The sequence below is a fragment of the Myotis brandtii genome, unplaced genomic scaffold (assembly GCF_000412655.1).
Source record: "Myotis brandtii unplaced genomic scaffold, ASM41265v1 scaffold320, whole genome shotgun sequence".
Lineage (NCBI taxonomy): Eukaryota > Metazoa > Chordata > Mammalia > Chiroptera > Vespertilionidae > Myotis > Myotis brandtii.
This window is the reverse complement of record NW_005362270.1, coordinates 1238234-1260015: the sequence shown is the minus strand read 5'-3', so window position 1 is coordinate 1260015 and position 21782 is coordinate 1238234. Positions and strand designations below refer to the sequence as shown.

Genomic DNA, 21782 nt, shown 5'->3' with positions numbered 1-21782 from the left:
GGGGGATGAGGGGGGGGCGGGGGTAAGGGAGGATGGGAGCTCACCGAGGATTCTTCGGCTTCACATCGCTTCTCAGGAGCCCTGGGGTCGGAGTGGATGGTGAGCTGCTGTATGGAGCCCTGGGGAAAAGCAGAGAGGTCAGAAGCCACCGCTTGCACGTTTATAGTACAACCATCAGTGGAAACATGATTGTTTTTGTAACGGAGAAGAACCAGTAACAGGGTAGTATTGGCCGTGACAAGTAAACCAAGCCACCCCTAGGCCCGCGCTCATTTGGGGGGGGGGGAGAGTATCTTTGCTTGAGCCAATGTAATTTGAGCCCCACTGTCTGGAGAGCCCCTTGGGGAGTATTGTGTTCAAAGCACAGACTCACACAGCAGCCTCCTAGCTGCTCCCAGGTCTCCAACTTGTCAGGGGCAGCCCCTAAATGCAGTCTCCCTCTCCAGACGGGTCTTGCCCCTGCGGCCGGAAGCTTCTCGGCTAGAAGCCTCGCCCCAAGAAGAGCTGCCAGCCCGCCTCCCTCCCTCCACACTTTCCTCCTCTCCCCACGCCTGACCCCTCATTCTCCACAACCCACCCAGAGCGAGGGTTTAAAAGTTCTTCACTGGATTTTCACTTCTTAAAAATCTCAGTCTTCCAGCACACCACAGGTAAACCCAAGCTCCACCCCACGGTCCTGTCTCGCATCAGTAAGCCCAAAGTCAGTCCACGGGCTGCCTAAATAACGTAGGGGTTTTCTTTAGAATGGCTTGTTCATTATAGCCCATTCTGACGGTAAAGTCAGTTTTCTGATATTTTTTCAGGGCACACTGTCCAAAAGGAGAGAGAGAAGCTCTCTCGCTCAGGCATTCCAGCTTGTGGCACCCTCTGCAGAAATCACTGCATCGGCCACCCTCTCCAAAGCCACACACCACCGAAGGCTCTAGCAAACCCTCCTCTTCTTATAAATGAACCAAGTGCTTTCACACAGGCCATCTCGGTTGACTCTACCACCCCATGACGTAGGGTGTCTTCTCCCCACTTCCAGATAAGAGAACACAGAGAGGCTCAGGGGACCCACGACTGTCTAACCCCGTGGTCGGCAAACTGCGGCTCGCGAGCCACATGCGGCTCTTTGGCCCCTTGAGTGTGGCTCTTCCTAAGCCTTAGGAGTACCCTAATTAAGTTAATAACAATGGACCTACCTATATAGTTTAAGTTTAAAAAATTTGGCTCTCAAAAGAAATTTCAATCGTTGTACTGTTGATATTTGGCTCTGTTGGCTAATGAGTTTGCCGACCACTGGGTTAGACTCTAACCCATCAGGATACAAGGCAAACTCAGGACTGGGATCCAGGTACAGTGGGGCCTTGACTTACGAGTATCCCGACTAACGAGTTTTTTGAGATACCAGCTGTCTCTAGGCTGATTTTTTGCATTGAGTTGATAGAGTAATTTGAGTTAACGAGCTCCTTAACGAGCTCCTTAACGAGGTCTGTCTCGGAACGAATTAAACTCGTAAGTCAAGGCCCCACTGTATTGGGTTCCAGCCTAGCGTTTTTCCCACCGTGCATGCATGCCTCTTGGAGGACATAGGGATAAAATAATAACAAGCATATTCGCTCATGTTTGCTACACAGTGTCCAGCGGCCTCCCTGATGTGCAGGGCTTGGACTCACGATGAATTTCTCCAGGTTCCTGGCTCCTGCACTGCCCACAAAGAGCCCGGTTGTGGGCTCGAAAACCAAGGCCCGGGAGGACCGCTGGAAGGGGGCGTGGCTGTGCTCCTCGCAGTCCACCAGGAGGATCACTTCCTCGCCCTCGACCATCACAGCAAATCGGTTCCACCTGTGGGTCATGGCGGGCACCGAGAAGGCGGCAGCCTCCCGAGACACGGCGGAGCCGGGCTCTGTGTAGTAGAGGATGACCCGCTGGTGGCCGTCCTCCACGGCCGAGAGCTGCAGGCCCAGGTGGATGACCTTCTGGTTGGTATCCATGATGGCAAAGAGCATGCCGCCTCGGTCGCTGCTGGGCTTCACGATGACACTGATGGCAAAGTCCCAGAAGAAGGTGGGCGGGATGAGGACGCTGGCCGGGCGGCCCACGTTGGCGCCAGGCCCGAAGCTGTAGGCTGGGAAGCCACCATAGCCTGTGACAAAGGACACGGATGGGGACAGCGGGAGACCAATGATCTCCATGAGGTCCACGTGGGCCTGGGAAGCCGGTTCTGCAGGGAGAGAGAGAGAGGCCACATTTCACATATATGTTCAACTATGCTTGGAACCGTAGAGGTCACCTGAGATGACCTCTACCGGAGGCGTGTTAACCTGCACCGTACAGTGTAACAGCCGTTAGCCACGTGTGGCCAGCGAGCTCCTGAAGGGTGGTTGCCCCCACCGAGATGTCTCATTGTGTAAAATACCAATTTCCAGTACTTAGTTTAGACCAAGGAATGCAAAATACTTCATTAATAATGTTTACATGGGTTACATGTTGAAATGATAATGGGGGGAAATACTGGGTAAAAGAGATACATTTTTTAATTTTTTTAAAGAATAACATGAGAAACAAGCATGTGCTCTCCCCACGCCCCCAGCCATAAGAAAGAAAATACCAATTCAGCCGGAGCTCTCATGAACTCTCCAGTCCTCTCCCCGTGCCGTGCCCAAGAGGCAGCCCCGGGGGGATGTGGAGTGCCCACTCACACGCAGACTCTACGTGTTCCTTAGGTGAGGAAGTGTCTCTAACACAGTGTGGGACCACTGCATGTCTCTAAACCCCATATACACGTTGGCAAGCCGCATGTACTCTTCTGGCACTTTTTTTTCTCTCACTGTATTTCTGAGGTTTGTCTTTGTTGAGGAACAGGGCTGTGTGACTTATGTTTTAATGACAGTACTCTATGGTGCAAATAGCCATAATAGCTTTCCGTGGATGGAAAGTGAGGTTTCCATCATATGACAAACACTACTGCTATGGACTTTCTTAGACATGTCTCCTCGTGTGTGTTTGCCTGCACAGGTAATTCCACCATCTGGGGGTAGGATTATTGGATGATAAGGGGATATACAGTCACAACTTCACTGAACGTTGCTGAAATGTTCCCTGAAAGCCCTCACTGGTTGCTCAGTGGTTAGAGCGTTGGCTGCAGATTGATGGGTCCCGGGTTTGATTCCGGTCAGGGCACATACCTCGATTACAGGCTCATTCCCTGTTGGGGTGTGTGTGGGAGGCAACCAATTGATGCATCTCTCTTACATTCATGTTTCTCTCCCTCTCTCCCAGTCTCTCCCCCTCCCTTCCACTCTCTCTAAAAATCAATGGGGGGAAAAATATCCTGGGGTGAGGATTAAAACACAAATAAATAATAAATAAAATGTCCCCTGAAGCAACTGCGCCATCTTTTATTGAGACATAATTGACATATAGCATTGTGTATCTTTGAGGTGTATGTAATGTGTTGCTTTGACACACTTATGTAGTGCAATATGATTTCCACCTTAGCTTTAGCTAACACCTAGGGCATGTCAGGTAATCATCATTCCTTTTTTGTGGTGAGAACGTTTAAGATGCCCCTGTACCGTTTTACATGCCCGCCAGCAGTGCGTTCTTGCCAACATGTAGGGGAGGCAGGGGGATGTGATTTGGGTGAGGCCCACAGGCTTTCCAACTCCAGAGATCACGTTGATTTCTTATTCCCCTCCAGTGCCTCGTGCTGCTGCAGGTCCTCCTTCTACCTTGAATGCTGTCCCTCTGTCACCCACCCTACCCAGCCTCACGCCACTCAGTTATTTTGCCAGGATAACTCCTTTCCATCAAGACTCAGCCTGATCTCACCCCCCTTGAAATACCTTGTTTCACCTCCTACACCCACACCCCCTCCTCCCCTTCCTGAGGCTGTATTAGATGTCCGCTCAGTGCACACTGGGTCCTCCACCATAGCCCCAGCACACTGCATTTCACTCTTGGGGGACGTGTCTCTCTCACCATTGGACCATGAAGACAAGGCCCACACCATTCATCTCTGTGTTCCCAGCACCCGGCCCAGTGCTGATGAATGAATGAATGAAGTCCAACCCGCTCCTTTTACAGAAGGTGTAAGTGAGGTTCAAAGAAGGAAGGGGTTTGCTGGCTACGAACTCAGATCCGATTCTCAACCCAAAGCTTTTTCTCTCCAGTTTGGAGCATACATTAAAACAGAGATTAACTAAAGTACGACAGACCTCAGAAGGCATAAATAAAATGATGGATGAATCTGGTTAAATTTAACGACATAGAAATTTTTAAAATTTCGGAGAGCAAAATAAAAATCCCCACAATGTAAAATAAAATCCCCAAATTGGACAAAAATATTTGCTACATATATTACAAACCACAAAGTAATTATCCAGATACACAAAGCCAACGAGTAAGCAGGAGGGCAACAACCCAAGAGAAAAATGGGCAAAGAATAAGAAATTCTTTCCACAGCAAAAGAAATAAAAATGGCTCCTAAACACAGGAAAAGACAGTCAACCTCACTCAGAATGAGAGAAACGTAAGTTACGACTACAAAGATATATCCTTTCTTTCCCTATCAGCTCGTGAAGATAGAATACTGGCTAATGTGCGGAGTTGGCAAGGGCTGGAGGACACAGGCCATCTCATGCCATGCTGGGGGGGCGGGGGGGAGAAATTGGTGTAACATCTGTGGGAAGCACTTTGCCGATATTTATCCAAATCACAAGTGCACAGGTACTCTCCGATCCAGTAATGACACCCCTATGAATGTTTTAACAGATAAAGTTACATGAGTGCAATGTGAAGCATGATCAAGAATATTCATTGCAACATGGTTTGAAATGTATAGAAGTGTCCATCTTTGGGAACGGTTAAATAAATAACAAGTTTGCCCTAGCTGGTTTGGCTCACTGGATAGAGCGTCGGCCTGGGGACTGAAGGGTCCCAGGTTTGATTCCGGTCAAGGGCATGTACCTTGGTTGCAGGCACATCCCCAGTAGGGGGTGTGCAGGAGGCAGCTGATCAATGCTTCTCTCTCATCGATATTTCTAACTCTCTATCTCTCTCCCTTCCTCTCTGTAAAAAATCAATAAAATTATAAAAATAAATAAATAACAAGTTTTTATTTATTTATCCCTACAATGAAATACAATGCAGCCTTTAAAAAGCTGTGATCCCAGCCTGGCTGGGATTCCCGGTCAGGGCCTGAGGTTGTGGACTCTATCCCCAGTGTGGGGTAGGCAGGAGGCAGCTGATCAATGACCTCTCTCATCATTGATGTTCCTAAATCTCTCTCCCGCTCCCTTCTTCTCTAAAATAAAAAAATATATATTTTTTAAAAAGATGTGATTCCAGCTATGGGCAGGTGGCGCCGTTGGCTGGGGCATCGTCTCATACAATGAAAGGATGAGGGTTCGATTTCTAATCAGGGCACATACCCAGATTGGGCTCGATCCCCAGTTGGGGAGTGTATGCGAAGCAACCAATCAATGTTTATCTCTCTCTCCCTTCCTCTCTCTCTAAAATCAATAAACATATCCTTGCCCTAACTGATTTGGCTCAGTGGATAGAGTGTCGGCCTGAGAACAGAAGGGGCCCAGGTTCGATTCCAGTCAAGGGCATGTACCTTGGTTGCGGGCACATCCCCAGTAGGGGGTGTGCAGGAGGCAGCTGATCGATGTTTCTCTCTCATCGATGTTTCTAACTTTCTATCCCTCTTCCTTCCTCTCTGTAAAAAAATCAATAAAATATATTAAAAAATAAACATATCCTTGGGTGAGGATTAAAAAGAAAAAGGTGTGATTCCTTAGTTATTAACATGAAACAATCCACAAGATGTATTAGGTAAACAAGGTACAGAATAGAATCACTATCAGACTTTTCTACTTGTACATGGTGTGAAAAATAAAGACACTGACATATTCTTAAAGATATTCACTCCTTCCATCCCCCTTTACACATTATAAAACCTTCTCTTCTTGCTTTTACTCACTCAGATATAGCCCATCTCTGTGGGGGGGGGGGGGGGGAGGAGGGAGGATGGAGAGTGAAAAGAAACAGAAATAAAAGCAAACACCCCACTGAGATTTCTATTCTCCCTCCACAGTTTAAAGATAAAAACAAAACAAAACGCGGAGCACCCTGCTGACAGCCCGCTTTCTCCTTCCTTTGGCCCGGTGAAAACTTTCTCTCCAGTTCCCCTCTCTCTCCCACTGAGAACAGGAGCGGGAGCTCCTCCGCAGGGCTGACCCGGGCTTGGGGGATGTGAGGTTCCACCAGGAGCAAATGGGCCAGAGCGGTCATTTATTTGCAGGTGGTGTCCAGGGTGTCCCAGGGACAGGTGGGGGTTTAGGGGATTGGGGGCAGGGGCTGAAACATTCCCACCGGGACGCCTGCTTAAGCAATACAGCCCAGGCTTCCACGTGGCAATTCTGGGAATTCTTAGTCCCAGACAGATTCTGCTTTAAAAAATAATCCCAAATCTACCCTGGTTTAACAGACAGGGAGACGGGGGTCAGGAAGAGCGCTCCATCACCAGGAGACGCAACCAGGAAGCAGCAGAGGGAGTATCTAAAGGATGGACGGAGGGAGGTGTGGTTCTGCCTGGGAGGACTTGCAGTCACAGGTCTCCTGAGCGGGTGCCCCTGCTGCCCAGGCCTGACTTGCACGGGGAGACTTAGTGCGCAGGCACCAGCTGCAAGACCTTATTTCCACTGGGTCGGCCACAGAGGGAGCCCAGCCACGAATCTAGAGGAAGCCCAAGTCAGCACAGCCCTGCTCTCAGCAGCCCCACCTCCCTCCACACACATTGTCCCACGGCATTGTCCAGTGGCGGGGAGCAACCCCTGGCCTGGAGTGACCTGTGCTGAGGGCTGCACCTGGGCCTGCTGGCTCATTTACCCTTGGCCTCTGGCAGAAGGGCCACCTGCTCAGGCAGCCACCAGGGAGGGGAGGGGAGAGAAGCCAGAGCCAAGACAAACAGGCCTAGCATTTGGTCCATAGGCTTGTCCTTGAATGGCTCCGTGCTGGGCGGGAAGGGATGGGGTGGGGGGTGGAGATCACAGCTGGTGGGAAGACAGCCTACCATCCTGGAGGGGCAGACTGGAGGGGGGCATGCTGGTTGGGGGCTGATCCTAGAACTCTGGCCTCAGGAACCTCAGGGCCCTTCATGGGAGGGCACCACACTTCTCCCCAGATAATAGTACCTACCTCAGAGGACATTGTGTAACTTGAGTAAAATAATATTCCTAAAATGCATAGCTCATGGGAAGTGCCAGGCAGAGACTGAAGCCCCGATAAAGGTTAGTGAGGTCAGGCTGGAGATCCCAGGTCTAACGAGGACCTCACTGCATGTTCCAGGCTCCCTGCCATCTCCAGGATGCCTGGTCCACGGGCCCAGAGGCTCCCAAGGATGCACACAGCCATGGGGCAGCAGGGGGTCCAGGCAGGGGAGGCAGGACTCTTCAGGGGAGTCCCAGCTCTTCCATTGACTCTATCTGTGCTCTTTGGCAAACTGCTTCCCCTGCCTGACCTCAGTTTCCCCATCTGTGTATCAAGGTGTCATACAAGATAGACTCTCAGAGCTGCATCCACTCTGACATAGTCTATGTGTTTTCAGTGCCCTTAAAACGCCTCCTGGGGCTGAATCTGACCTCCGTTTCAATCTCATGCCATTAATGCGTAGGGATAACTTTATTTACAATGGGGTTCTTCAACATACTTTTCCGATTCATTGATCTGATAACATTTATAAAGCCCCCACGTCGTGCCTTGCGTGATGCTGGGATATGGAGATGAACCTAGAATGCAGGTGGTGAGGAAGCTCGCGGTCCAGGTGTCCAGCTAGCAGTCATCTACTCAAAGTTCCAAGCCTTCATGGATGAGGTCGAAATCCCATTCGAGACACCCTCTGCTTCATCTCCTCACTCTCCCCCTTTCCCTGTCTCTGTCTATGCTCACGCTGTTTCTTCTATTAGTAACAGCCTTCCCCATATTCTCACATTCTCACAGCTGATTCTTTCCAGGCTCACTCAGCTGCACCCCAAGACACCAGCGTCCCACCCCGGCCCTACACTCAGAGCCACAGGCGTCACCCCCATCAGGGCTTGGTACAAAGCAGGCACTCAGCAAAGTGGCCGAAGGAAAGGGGACAGACAGACACCACTGGGCTTCATTCCCCTACAGACTTCGGTTCCAGAGCACCTCTCTGGGGCGGCCCCTCCCAAGGGCACAGGGAGAGGAACCAGACTGCTTCAGAGATGGACCAGGAAAGGGAAAATCTGAGTAGTCACCGCAGGGTGCGACTTTCCTCCTAGGGGTCCAAAGCCAGTTTCCATGGAAGCCAGGACAAAATCCTAGCAATAAAGAAACAAACAAGGCAGGGTTCGGGTTCTCCTTCCACATAGACAACAGCGACCCGCCCAAAGGAGGTGAATAACTGGTGGAAACACCCCCCTCTTTTCCTCCTCTATGGACTCCAAGATATCTGGCGCCTCTCCTCCCCAGTTGGGCCTCAGTTTCTCGTTCTGTGTAATGGGCTGATTCAGCTTGTCCATCGGTGGGGTCCTGGGCTTTAGAGTCTGACCTCCCAGGGAACTCTATCTGGCTTTGCAAAGCTCCAGCTCACAGATGACATCCGGGACCCAGCCCAGTGCTCCCGCTTGTTAGCATTTAAGGGGCTAAGACGTGTTCCTCTGGCTCTGGGTCAACAAGGACTGTGGAGAAGCCAGACAAGCAGAACCTGAGGGGCTGAGGACATCCCAGGACTGTGCATGGCAGTGGCCCCTGGCGGCCATATGGAGAACTGCACCTTCAAGAAAACCAAGGAAGGGTTGCAGCTTGAAGAGATACTCAGTCTGTGCCTGGGGAAACTTGGGAGAGAGGAGTGGGGGTGGGGGGTCCCTGCAACAGAATTGGAGAGAGAGGCCTGGAGTGCAAGTCTGAGGTCACACAGGGCCAAGTCGGGACTAGAATCCAGGTGCCTGCCTCCCGTCCTGTCCTTATCCTACACCAAAGGTGCCCCTCTCCACATCTCTCATTCCCACCTGTGGCAGTGAAGACCTACAGGACACTTCAGTCAGCTTTAATAGGGGCACGCTGACTGCTTCGAGCTGGCTGGTGTGTTCCCTGGGCAGGATCAGGAGGTCCAGAGGACCCCATGCTGCTATGGCCAGGGGCCAGAGCCAACAGACTAAGGGTACACAGGCAAAGTTGGGGTGACTGCCCTGGGGACCCCAGCAGGGCCACTCTGGCCTGGGTTTCCATAAATTCAGTCCCTGCATAGAGAGGAGGTTCCCACTACCTCTCTTGCTGCCAGCAGCATGAGCTAGGGAGCCGCAGAGAACCCACCTTCGTGTCCTTCCTCCTTGCTCCTCCTCAGGCTGTCCTGCCTGGGAGGGGACATTGTTGCATCTTCTCAGGACTGTTCTTTCCCTTCCCTTTGGATACCCCTACAGGGAGGTGGCCCCTGAGACGCTAGTTGTACCAAAGTCAGACCTCCTGGCCCATGTCTTCCCTTCCTCCCACCTCCCTGGAGAGTCAGCAAGCCTTAGACTCTATACACAAAGAGCAGCTCACCATCTAAAAAAGGCGTTTCCTCTGCCATACACCCACTGAAAAGCCATCTGGTTTATGCTTGCACATCTCCACTGTTGGGGAGCTTACTCCCCCCACAGCAACGCTGGCCCCTGCTGGACAGATTGTGCATGGCAGTGGCCCCTGGCGGCCATATGGAGAACTGCACCTTCAAGAAAACCAAGGAAGGGTTGCAGCTTGGAGGGATACTCAGTTTGTGCCTGGGGAAACTTGGGAGATGAAGAGGGTGTGTGTGTGGGGGGGGGGGGGGTCCCTGCAACAGAATTAGAGAGAGAGGTCTGGAGTGAAGTGGGTACCTTCCTACTGGGGCTCTCAGCTGGGCCCAGCTCTTCCAGCTGCTAAGTCTTCGGAGCTCTTTCTCCTGGTGAGCTCCGGCATATCTCCCTGTAGCTCCCACCTACCTGGCTGGGCCTAGCTCTGCCTTCTGGGACTGTACACAAGTCAGCCTCAGCTTCCACATCATGGTCTCTCAGATATTGCACAGAGCGATGGGCCAGCCTGGGAGGCATAGTCCCTCTCCTCGCTGAGCCTCAGGTTCCTCATCTTTGAAACGAGAGGCTTGGACTAGATGGTTTCCCAAGGCCCTTGCTAGGTCGGAGAGCCTCCGATTCTGCATTTTCCTCATCTCCCGTCTAATTTCTCTAACCACCCTTAACTGTGGTTCCTTCAGCCCACAGCCTCAGGCCTGGAAGGAATGACTCCAACAGCGATCAGGACAAACCCAGCCCTCCCACTTGGCTTTGGACAGAGCAGTCTGGCCAGAGGCAGGGAGTGATGTGCCCAGGAAAATGTCACAGCTCTGCCTAAAAGGAGACATCACCCCACCCAGGCTGGAGTCCCAGAGGCTCTGGGCTCTACCTGACTCCCTTCCTGAGGAAAGTGAACACAACAGATTTTATGCTGCATGGGGTCCGTCTGCACCCAGTAAAGCTGCAAGAGGTTCTTAGAAAAACCTACCACCAATGCATTTCTTAGAAAAAGAACCGTTTCCCTGCCAGGGCAAAAATCCTGGATCAACCTAGAAGGGAGACCTGGGCTTGCCAACAATGAAAGACCTCATTTTTCCAAACTACAGAAGAGTATTTTTCTACATGTAAACTTAGACCGCCTCCTTCCCTTTTCCGGTTTTCATATATAGCATAGGAATTTTCCTGCTCAATGAACTTACTGTGTGAGCTCCCCTCCCTCCTCTCTCTCTCTCTCTCTCTCTTTCTCAGGCCTCTGGCCTAAACTGAGAATAGGATGTTTCTGAAAGGAGCTGGAGGTGGGCAAAGCCTGGCAAGGTGTGGGCCCTGCAGTTGGCTGCCCTGCCCAGCAGCTGGAAGAGCAGGGCCCAGCTGAGAGCCCCAGTAGGAAGGTACCCACCCAACACCCTCTCCGGTTTCCAAAGCATCCTTTCACCTGTTCCTTCCTCCAGGAGGAGGGCAAGGCAGGGACCATGCTCTCATTTCACAGAGGAAAGAATCAAGCCCCCGGGAGGGGAATAACTCACTCGAGGCCCCAGGGCAGGAGCCAGCATTGAAGACCCAACGCTGGGCTCTGCCCGTTACAGCCCACTGCCTCCCAGGCTTCCCTTGTGACCTGGGAGAGAAGGGGTTGCCATCCCTGGGTCCCCATAGTTCCTGTCCATCCCTCCACGCAAACACCCTCACTTCAGTCTGGTGGTCAGTCCCCTTCCTTGTCTGTTATGATTAGAGATGGGCTATTGGGCATGGACCTTGCAGACTCATCTCACAGTCCCCAGCCAAGGGTGACCTATGGATGAATGACAAGAAACAATGAACCCGAAGCTTGCTGTGGGCTTGCTGTGTGACAGGCATCGCCCAAAGAGCTTTCTGCCAATCATTCCATCTTCACTCTGATTCTCTATGAGGTAGATAATTTTATTATGCCCATTTTACAGGTTGGAAAATCGAGGCTCAGAGAAGTTAATTTCTGCTCCAAGGTCATGAGCATAATAAGCAATTGGAGTCTGGATTCAAACCTCAATCGATAGTATAGCATGGTGTGAACATTCCAGCCCCGGCCACACATCAGAGTCACCCGGGGAGCTTTTAAAAAATCAAAGTTCTGCTCTTCCTGCCTGGCCCTATGGACACAGGGTCTTCCAGGGCCCGGCCTGGGTGAGTTTGGTGCCCTCTCCAGTTGGCAGCCACAGGTAAGGGTTAACCCCTAGGGCAGTGATGGCGAACCTATGACACGCGTGTCAGAGGTGACACGCGAACTCATTTTTTTTGGTTGATTTTTCTTTGTTAAATGGCATTTAAATATATAAAATAAATATCAAAAATATAAATCTTTGTTTTACTATGGTTGCAAATATCAAAAAAATTCTATATGTGACACGGCACCAGAGTTAAGTTAGGGTTTTTCAAAATGCTGGTACGCCGAGCTCAAAAGGTTCACCATCACTGCCCTAGGTCTTGGGTGTCAGACAGACCTAGGCTTGAGTCCTGGGTCTGACACTAACTGTGTATGACCTTGAACATGTCACTTCAATCCTCTGTGCAGTGAGCTCACAGCATCATTGGGAGAATGGACAACGCAATGAGGGCTGTGCCCAGAACACTCAGGACCCAGTGTGAGTCCTGGCGAACTGGGCCCGGCTGGCTCTGGGCCAGGCACGCGCACACCCTTGCCAGTTCCCCTCACAGCCGCTGAAAGGACTAATAATATCATCAGATAAGGAGTCCCAGCAACTAGGGAACTGCGGAGGTCAGCCTGGAGAGAGTGTGGTCTGACACATCATTCTGAGACCCAGGTCTGCTCGCCACCACCCCCCTAATTGGGTCCCGTGCGAGTCACACAGGCCTCAGGAAGCATGGGTGGGTCTTGCTGTCTTGCTGAGGGGAGGGTCTTCAGAGCCCTCCTTTGCCCCCTGCCCAAACCTCTGTTCTGAGGACCTGGGTCTGGACCCATCTCGGGGACCACGCGCACTGCCCCACGTGGCACGGCTAAAGCCGGCAGGTGTGAGCAGACGTGAGCAGCCACGGGCATCTGGGAAGAGCGCTGTAGTCAACTGCTCTGGATTTATGGGCCTTCCTTTTCCATCTGGGGAACAAGGACTCTTTGAGTGTGACCAGGGCCTTGAATCCTGAGGATGACATCAGCTGGAATGAGTCATTCCCCGGCAGGCGGCTCTGGAGGGCTGGCCAGGGCTCCGCGAGGAAAATGCATGGAAAATGGGCCTGGGGGGAAAGGGGCCTGTCGGGGGCACACAAGGGGTGCCAGACAGGAACACTTGATGACCTGCTGGAAGGGGGCACCCGACAACTTGTGGCTCCTGAAAACCGCCAGGCTCAGTACTGGAAGGGGACAGGGAACCTGGGCAGGCAGGGTCAGTGTAGATGCTGGACCAGAGGGTTTCAAACTGCATTCCCCAGGGCCAGGGGGAGGGGCAGAGAGGGGGCCACGGGCAAGGGGAGGGGAGACTGAGGAGAAGGCCTGCCCTTGGGCCCCCTAACACACACTCACACACAGATTCACACTCATAAAAACACGCTCATAGAATACTTTTGCCTATTCACAACACACACTCACACATAACACACAGAAACACACATCTTCACCCACACTCATCCCACACTCATGCACACTGACACCTTCACATGCTCACACTCACACCGACTCACACACGTCCATTCACGGATACTTTCTCATGCTCTCACACGTTCATACACACTTACCTGCCCTCTTACACACCCTCACACCAAACAATTCAGACTTAATTTGGTTAATATTGGGTTCCGATTACAGCCTCATGTGAAGAAACACACCTGCAGTTACAATCAACCCACTGAACCCCTTCCACGTAACGGATGCTGAATTGGGGGCGCTGCAGGGAAGACATTTGCCTAGTGGCCCACAGAGAGTGTGCAGCCCACTCTTTCTTCCCTAGATGCCTCTGTAATGGTCTGGAGAGCGCTGATTGCACTTCCTACACACAGGGTTTCAGTCTCTCTGATGTGGGTATGTTTTCTATATTTTCTTCTTATCAGTAAAACCTCCGAATATCAAATTTGGCTCATGTCTTCAAGTGTTGAGCCCAATGAACTCATTTTCTTGGAAGCAGTGCTAGAAGTGGCTGATCAATAAATAGGAACAGCTAACCTGGACAGGCGCTCCTTGGGGCTTGGCACAGAAGCTGGCACAGGTAGGTGCCCAATAGATGCTAATTTTATGAATGTATGAGTAGATGCATACTAGTGGCTCCTGTGTATTGAGTCCAGGGCACCAAGTACTTTACCTGCAGAGCCTTGGTTTCAACCCTGGCTGCACAGATCAGAAGATGTTTCAACACACCAATGCCAGGCCCACCCTGAGAGATGCTGCGTCAGCTGGTCCAGGAGTGGCATGGGCATGGCGAGTCTGCACAGCTGCCTAGGTGACGATAATGCACAGCCTGCATTCTTTACAACAACCCTAGTCTCACTGTTCCCAACCTACAGATGAGGGAACAGAGGCACAGAGAAGTTGAGTAGCTTGTCCACAGAAACACAGCTATTGGGTCCCAGAACTGGAGATTGAAACCCTCATCTGTCTGATGCAAAAAGTTGAGTCTCTCTCTGCTCCTCTCCAGGAATGTCACCTCAACCCAAGGCTGACCCACTCCAGGGAACACACCCTGATCATGGCAGCCCTGCCTGACCTGGGGCATATCTGCCTCTCTATTCCCATTGTCTTGACCACCTCGCTCAGCACCGCCCTTTAGCTATCAGGAACAGAGCTCCACTGCAGCAAGAGATGGTCTCTCACGGCCTTCATCTTCTGAGCAGGTCTGGAAGCGTTGGGAGCTCTGGTCGTGCTGGCCACCTGGCAGCCACTGCTCTCATTTTGGCAGACCTGACATATTTTCAGAGCTGGGAAAAAGATCTCCCAGCAGCACGGTGTTGGGGAGAAAGACTCAGCCAGCTCTAGTTTCAAATCCCAGCTCAGCACAGAAAAGCTGTGCAACTTTGGACAAGACACTTCACCTATCTGAGTCTCAGTTTCTGTATCTGTAACATAGGAACAACGCCACCTACTTCTGGAGAGAGTTTTGAAAATAACCTGAGACAGTAGACATAAAATACTGAGCAGAAGGCCTAGCAAAAGCATGCAGTTAATTAAGTATAGTGGCTGTGGTTACTGTGGTTATTATGAATGACAACATTTTTTTCCTCTCCCCCAAACTATTGTCTATAATTGCCATGAAGGGTAGTTTCCGGCAATCTTCCCTCTCAGCCTCAGTTTCTTCACCTGCAAAATGGGGAAATACCACCTCCTTCACTAGGTTGCAGTGAGGGTCAAATGTGAAAATGCTCCCTCAGGTGTGCCTGCCCAGGTGTAAGAAACAACATGGACAGGGGGCTCCCAACAGGTGCCTGGGGCTGAGAGTGCTTTTTGTTTTTCTTCTCAGATTAGTGAAATTTGAACGGACTGAAGTGCTATAATGTGGCCGATATAACTTCATAAGCAGAATTTCCTGCCCCAGCCTGGCAATGAGTTTAGTAAAATGGGGCCAACCCCGAGGAGCTGAAAACTGGAAAACTGGTGCGGCACCCCACTCCATCCCCCAACTCATGCCTAATGGCAGCTGCTGGGAGCAGCAGCAACTAAACTATGATAACAATGGCCCGTGTTGACTATAGTGGTTTGAATGATGGCCTTCCAAAAGCCATGTCCATTGAACCTGTTAATGTGACCTTATTTGGAAGAAGAGTCTTTTGCTGATAGGATTAAACAAAGAATCTCGAGATGAACAGATAACCCTGGATTACCCAGGTAGACACGCCAACGATAAGTCCTTGGAAGAGACACACAGGGCAGATTTGACAGGGGAGGAGGGGACCTTGTGATGATGGAGGCAGAGACTGGAGTGATGCCGCCCTGAGCCAAGGAATGCTGACGGCCACCAGGTCCTGGAAGAGGCAAAGAGGACTCTCCTCTTGAACCTGCCGACACCTTGACTTTGGGCTTCTGGCCTCCAAGACTTCACAAGAATAAATTTCTTCTGTTTTAAGCCAATAGATTGTGGTAATTTGTTGCAGCAGCCCAAAATCTAATACATTCACTGAATGTTTATTATTTGCCAAGTCGGACCTAGATTGGGTCATTTAATACTCACAATAACCCAGTGGTGCTCTTATCTCTATAAAAGAGGAGCTTGACCTAGATTGGGTCATTTAATACTCACAATAACCCAGTGAGGAAGGTGCTCTTATCTCTATAAACGAGGAGCTTGAGCCCGGGCTGGTTTGTCTCAATGGATAGAGCATTGGCCCGCAGGCTGAAGGGTCGCAGGTTTGATTCTAGTCAAGGGCACGTCGATCCCTGGCCCTGGTCTGGGCACATGCTGGAGGCAACCAGTCAATGTGTCTCTTTCACATTGATGTTTCTCTCTGTCTTTCCCTCTCCCTCCCATCCTCTCTAAAAATCAATGGGAAAACATCCTCGGGTGAGGATTAACAAAAAATAAACAAGGAGACTGAGCTGCAGAGATATTAGGCCACACACCCAGTAAGTGGCAGAGATAAGATTTGGACCCGGACAGCCTGAGTTCAAGCTCCATAGCCCACCTCCCCTTGAACCTGCTTAACCAGGATACCAGTGCTTCTCAAATATGGTTCCTGGACCAGCAGCATCGGTATCACCCGGGAAGTGATCAGAGATACAAACTCATGGGCTCTACTCCAGACCTACTAAGTCTGAAACTATGCAGTGAGGGCCAGCCCCTGGGCTTTAGCCCTCCAGGTGATGATGCACCCTCATCGTCATCTGCCCTGCACCGTGCTGCTGAGGGTCGGTGGCCAGCAGGAACGGAGGCCAGCTATGGGGAATCATGGACAGGAGACATGAACAGGCAGAGAGCAGCGGGGCCGAGACTCTGGCTCAGGACTGGACAGAGTCAAACCTAGGCAGGGCCCCAGCCAAGATAGGGCTTCCTTCTAATCACAGCACAGCAAATGAGGGACATCCCAGCCACACTGATGGGAGGCTGAGTCCCCTAGTTAGTAGATGCCACTAACAACAGGAGGGCCCCGGGGCCGGGAGTGGGGCAGCCAAGCAGCCCCACACTGGCGGATACAGAGAGGCTTGGGAGCTCCAGCCCACAGTCTGGGCGTGCTGGGCGAGGGTTCTGAAGCTTGTGGTCTCAAGAGAGCTGGTCCCCAGGGAAAGCCTGTCCTAACTGGGAGGAGTCCACGCCTTCCAGGCAGGCAGCGACAGCGACTTCCCTTGTCTCCCCAGCTCTCCTGCCCCACATTAGGCAGGTACCTGAAGACTTCCAGGGAAATCCATGCCAGCCACATTAGAAGCTGGGCCTCAGAGTGACTCCTTCTAGATGCCTACAAATGAGTCACCATCTTGCCCAAGAAACCCTCCCTGGCTGAGATCCCCCTGAAGTTCCATTCCTCCCTACTCTGTTATCTGTTCACTCGCTTGTGTCTCCCACAGGCCTGTGAGCCCTCCAGGTAGGGATGCATCACCTTCTATTTCATCTCTATATCTCCCAACTTCTATGCGTTTTAACACTTGCCTGAAGTGAAACACTACATTGTGAGTGAACTAGTTCATCGCATGCTTGCTACTTCTTTGTCAGGGTGATATTTGTCAATAAATACTTACAGCACAATATCCAGAGATGTTAACAACGCAAGGATTAGCAGTAAACTGACTCATACTTGCGCATTCTCTCTTTTGTTTGTTACGAGAGAGACTCATGACTCATCATGCAGGTATCAGCATGAAAGGGTTGTCGGGTCGAGAATTGAAGATTTGTTTGACAACCGAGACATATTCTTCTGTGAGCAACTTGGTCGAGAACCAAATTATTTGAGATGGGAGACGTTTGAGAACTGAGGCTTGACTGTATAATGGAGTACAGGCACCCCCTGCTTTTCGAAAGTTCGTTTAATGCCACTTCGCTGTTATGAAAGACCTACATTAGTACCTGTTTACACGAACTGAAAGAAATCCAAAGAGGATTTTGCTTTTACGGAAGTACAGTGGAACTTTGGTTCTTGAACTTAATTTGTTCTGGAAAGCTGTTCAAGAAGCTATCTGAATAAATTAAAAAAAAAATAGAACAAGAGATGAGGACAACATATGAAAGTTGTCAACACAATTTTGCAATTTCAAATGCAGAAGGATGACTAAAGAAAAAAAAAAGACGCTATCTGTTTGGAAACCAAATCATTTTTTCCCATTAGAAATATTGTAAATTGAATTAATCCATTCCAGATCCCTAAGTGATTCCCTATTTTAAACTTTCTTGTATACAGTACATGTCTAATGTATTGTTTAATCTTTAAACACTTTAAAAACAAAAAGGACATGAAATGTATAGTAAAAAAAAATAAAAATTTTTGTACACACTAGAACTTACCTTTAATGTTGAGAGCTATTAATGACTGAATATGGGATGGAGGGATGGAGGGATGGAGGGATGGAGGGATGGAGGGATGGAGGGATGGAGGGATGGAGGGATGGAGGGATGGAGGGATGGAGGGATGGAGGGATGGAGGGATGGAGGGATGGAGGGATGGAGGGATGGAGGGATGGAGGGATGGAGGGATGTTATTGTTGGGAAGGGGAGTCCCCTTCCATAAAAATATTGGGTAGCTCTTCTGGGGCTCTTTCTCGCTCTAGTCTCTTTGTTCCACTAGAATTTGCTTCAGGCTCCCTGGGCCTCTGTCTCACTAAAAATCTATCCAATGATGTTTGGTTTTGCCTGCGTTTTAACACTTGCCTGAAGTGAAACACTACATTGTGAGTGAACTAGTTTGTCGCATGCTTGCTACTTCTTTGTCAGGGTGATATTTGTCAATAAATACTTACAGCATAATATCCAGAGATGTTCCACTAGAATTTGCTTCAGGCTCCCTGGGCCTCTGTCTCACTAAAAATCTATCCAATGATGTTTGGTTTTGCCTGCGTTTTAACACTTGCCTGAAGTGAAACACTACATTGTGAGTGAACTAGTTTGTCGCATGCTTGCTACTTCTTTGTCAGGGTGATATTTGTCAATAAATACTTACAGCACAATATCCAGAGATGTTAACAACGCAAGGATTAGCAGTAAACTGACTCATACTTGCGCATTCTCTCTTTTGTTTGTTACGAGAGAGACTCATGACTCATCATGCAGGTATCAGCATGAAAGGGTTGTCGGGTCGAGAATTGAAGATTTGTTTGACAACCGAGTCTTCTGTGAGCAACTTGGTCGAGAACCAAATTATTTGAGATGGGAGACGTTTGAGAACTGAGGCTTGACTGTATAATGGAGTACAGGCACCCCCTGCTTTTCAAAAGTTCGTTTTACGCCACTTCGCTGTTATGAAAGACCTATATTAGTACCTGTTTACACGAACTAAAAGAAATCCGAAGAGGATTTTGCTTTTACGAATAAAAGGCGAACATAGCACCCAGCACTTGTTTTGCAGCAAGCGCTATGGAAGCAATGCGCACCCAAGCGGCACTGCCAAGCTCCTTCCCTGGGCAACTACACTCAGCATCTCAGGATCAAGCTCCCGTAGCTTTGAACTGTGTCTGTGAACATCTGTACATGATCTCGATGTATTTCGTGCACCCGTTAGCAAGATGTGTCCTACGGTAATTGCTTCTACACTTTATACCATTTCGGCTTATGAAAAGTTCATAGAAATGCCATACATTTCAGGCAGTGAAGGAAACCTGTGTTTATAACCTCACAGAGGCTTGATGCTAACTTTTCTGAGTCCGAGATCTTTCTCCATCCTTCTGGCTGACCCTTAAGCAGAAGGGCTTTGAATGACCAGCCTTCTGCAAAAGGCCTGCCCTTGGCTCTCACCCACCGACTGTGTTAGGAGCGTCGCTCATAAACTCACTGGCCTCTTAGACTTCAGACTAAACTCCAGCTGCGTCCACCTTCCCTCGCCCTGAAACAAGGATCAGGGTGGGGAATGTGAACCACATATGCTTCCCCTTCTCCATTATCTACTTTTAAGGTTCTTGAGATTTGGCTGGAGGCCTCAGGGAGGCTGCTCATGGCCTATCTGGGTGTTAGAGTTGAGCTGGGGCCACTGGGCAAGATCGGATGGGATGGGACAGGCCAGTCCTGGAGGTTCCAGGAACAGAACAATACAATTCCTGCTCCTCGTGCATTCCCCACCCCCACGCTCACCCCCGCCCCATGGGGTGGGAGGGCCATCATGGTGGGAGGACCTTGGAAGAGTAATTCTGGCCATTTTTTAAGTCTAAGTGAGGCATGTCCTTGGGTGTTTCTTGCATTCTTTGGCGTGGTTGACAACCACATGGTCAATAAAATCTCTTAAAGAGCCGCTAACCACATTTCTCAATTCACCCATAATTTACATTATCCCAGCCCCAGAGAATGCAGCCACAAGGGGAGACAGAATCCTTGAAGGGAAGGCAGGGTGGACCTCTCCATCTTTCACTCTATCCTGGTGCCAGCTGAGGGTCCGGACTTGATCACAACCAGCATCCAGTGGTCAATCTTATCTGGACGTGACCCTCGGCTGGACTCTGGGAGATTAAGAGGACTCAGACTCTGGTTCTCAAGTAGCCCTCAGCCTAGTAGACGGGACAGGACACCAACACATACAGCCTGATACAGGCCTGAACTGAAGGACAGAGCACTTAGATGGGCCTGGAAGGCCTTGCACAGGTGAACATGGTGGAGCCGGCAGAGCACACGCAAACCCAAGGGGCTGGAGGAGAGGAGGCAGGAAAGCTGGGGGGAGATGAGTGATCCCGGGGGATGGAGCAATGGGACCCAGATAACCTCCAGAATTGGAACAGAAAGAAGTATGAATCTTCGTAAATACAGATTTAGAAGTGTTGAACCAATATGCATTAGCTGATTTAATCTCAATTTGATAAGGTGGGGACTATTGCTTTCCCATTTCACAAATGAGTGGACTGACGCCGAAGGAGATCAAGGCCACAGAGCTGGTAACTGAGATGGTTGGGACTCACGTGTGGTCATCTGAGGTCCTTCCCAGCTCTTTCTACTCTTAATCACTTTTTCACTTAGAGACCGGAGTCAGGCTGTGGAGAGCCTCGACTGTCAAGCCAAGGAGACTAAAATGTACCCAACAGACAACAGGCGCCCCGGCAGGTTTCTGAGGAAGGCTGCCGCTGACCATTTTAGGAGGCATCACCACTTCCCCTCGAGCTGCTGCCCCTGGCAGTCGGGCCCCTTCCTTCCCCTTGCCAAGGAGAGGGTGGGATTGGCGACCAGGAATGTGGAGTGAGGGCGGCAGTTTGGCAACAGCAGGAGACATACTTTCCTGCAGCCTCACAGCACTTGGCATGTTATGCCCTGGGCAGAATCAAGCTGCCCTGAGAACAGCCCAGGGCGTCCCAACGGATGAGCTCCTGTGACTTCACTGGGGACAGAGAAGCAGCCCGGGGACAGGATGAGCTCATGGCTCCAGCAGGCACTGTGAAATCTTCACTGATCAAGGCTGACAGAGGCCTGGGGACCAGGGCGACCTTCAGAGCTGGGAAGGACCTGAGGAAGTACCTAGTCCAATGTCCCTTAAAAGAGAAAACCGAGGCCCAGTCTGACAATGTGACTCGCTCAAGTGCCTAGGTTATGTCATGTCCCCGTAGCTATCTACTACCCAGACCACTCTCACCCACTGCTCTACAGAAGTCGAGGAGTGGGAAAGTGCTTGGTACACAGCAGGGGCCCAATATGGGAATGAGTGCATTTGAGTCCGTAGTGGGGGCCTGTGGTCCACACATACAGGGTGGGGCAAAAGTAGGTCTACAGTTGTGAGTACGTGAAACACAGTTTATTCTTGTTTCGTTGCATACACACGACCTACTTTTGCCCCACCCTGTATAATGACTTGGATGCTGTTGAGCAGGGGAACAGATGGCATAAAAAATTTGTCCTGCAGCTGTTACCAAACACACTGCTTCTTTCTACCGATTTTCCTACTCAATTGTGCAGAGACCTGCTCTCTGCAGGATGTTGGAGCCCCGTTTGGCTCTGAAATGGGATTTGAGTTTAAGGAACAGCCAGGACAGATGGTGACCCTGAAGTCACATTTTGAAACAGGCGAACTCTTGTTTAATCTGGATGAAAGCACTTGACAGTCTCCAAATGTTTGCTGGAGGAGGAGCCTGTGCACCTCCAGAGCCATGGACCTTCTAGAATGAGTACCCAGGAGACGCCCCTAACTGGAGACCTGAAACTGAGGGTGACTTCCGGGGGAGCT

At 50.5% G+C, this 21782-nt stretch overlaps 1 protein-coding gene across 1 annotated transcript in view; it reads right to left on the bottom strand.

Annotated features, from left to right (window-relative positions):
* COL15A1 (collagen, type XV, alpha 1) overlaps window positions 1-21782 on the bottom strand; it is a 101872-nt gene that overhangs the window by 64106 nt on the left and 15984 nt on the right. The window contains exons 2-3 of the mRNA XM_005870651.2: window positions 1659-2206; window positions 45-119 (exon numbers count right to left, since the gene is read on the bottom strand). Coding sequence (XP_005870713.2) covers window positions 45-119; window positions 1659-2206 — 623 coding nt within the window. The remainder of the gene's footprint in view (window positions 1-44; window positions 120-1658; window positions 2207-21782) is intronic.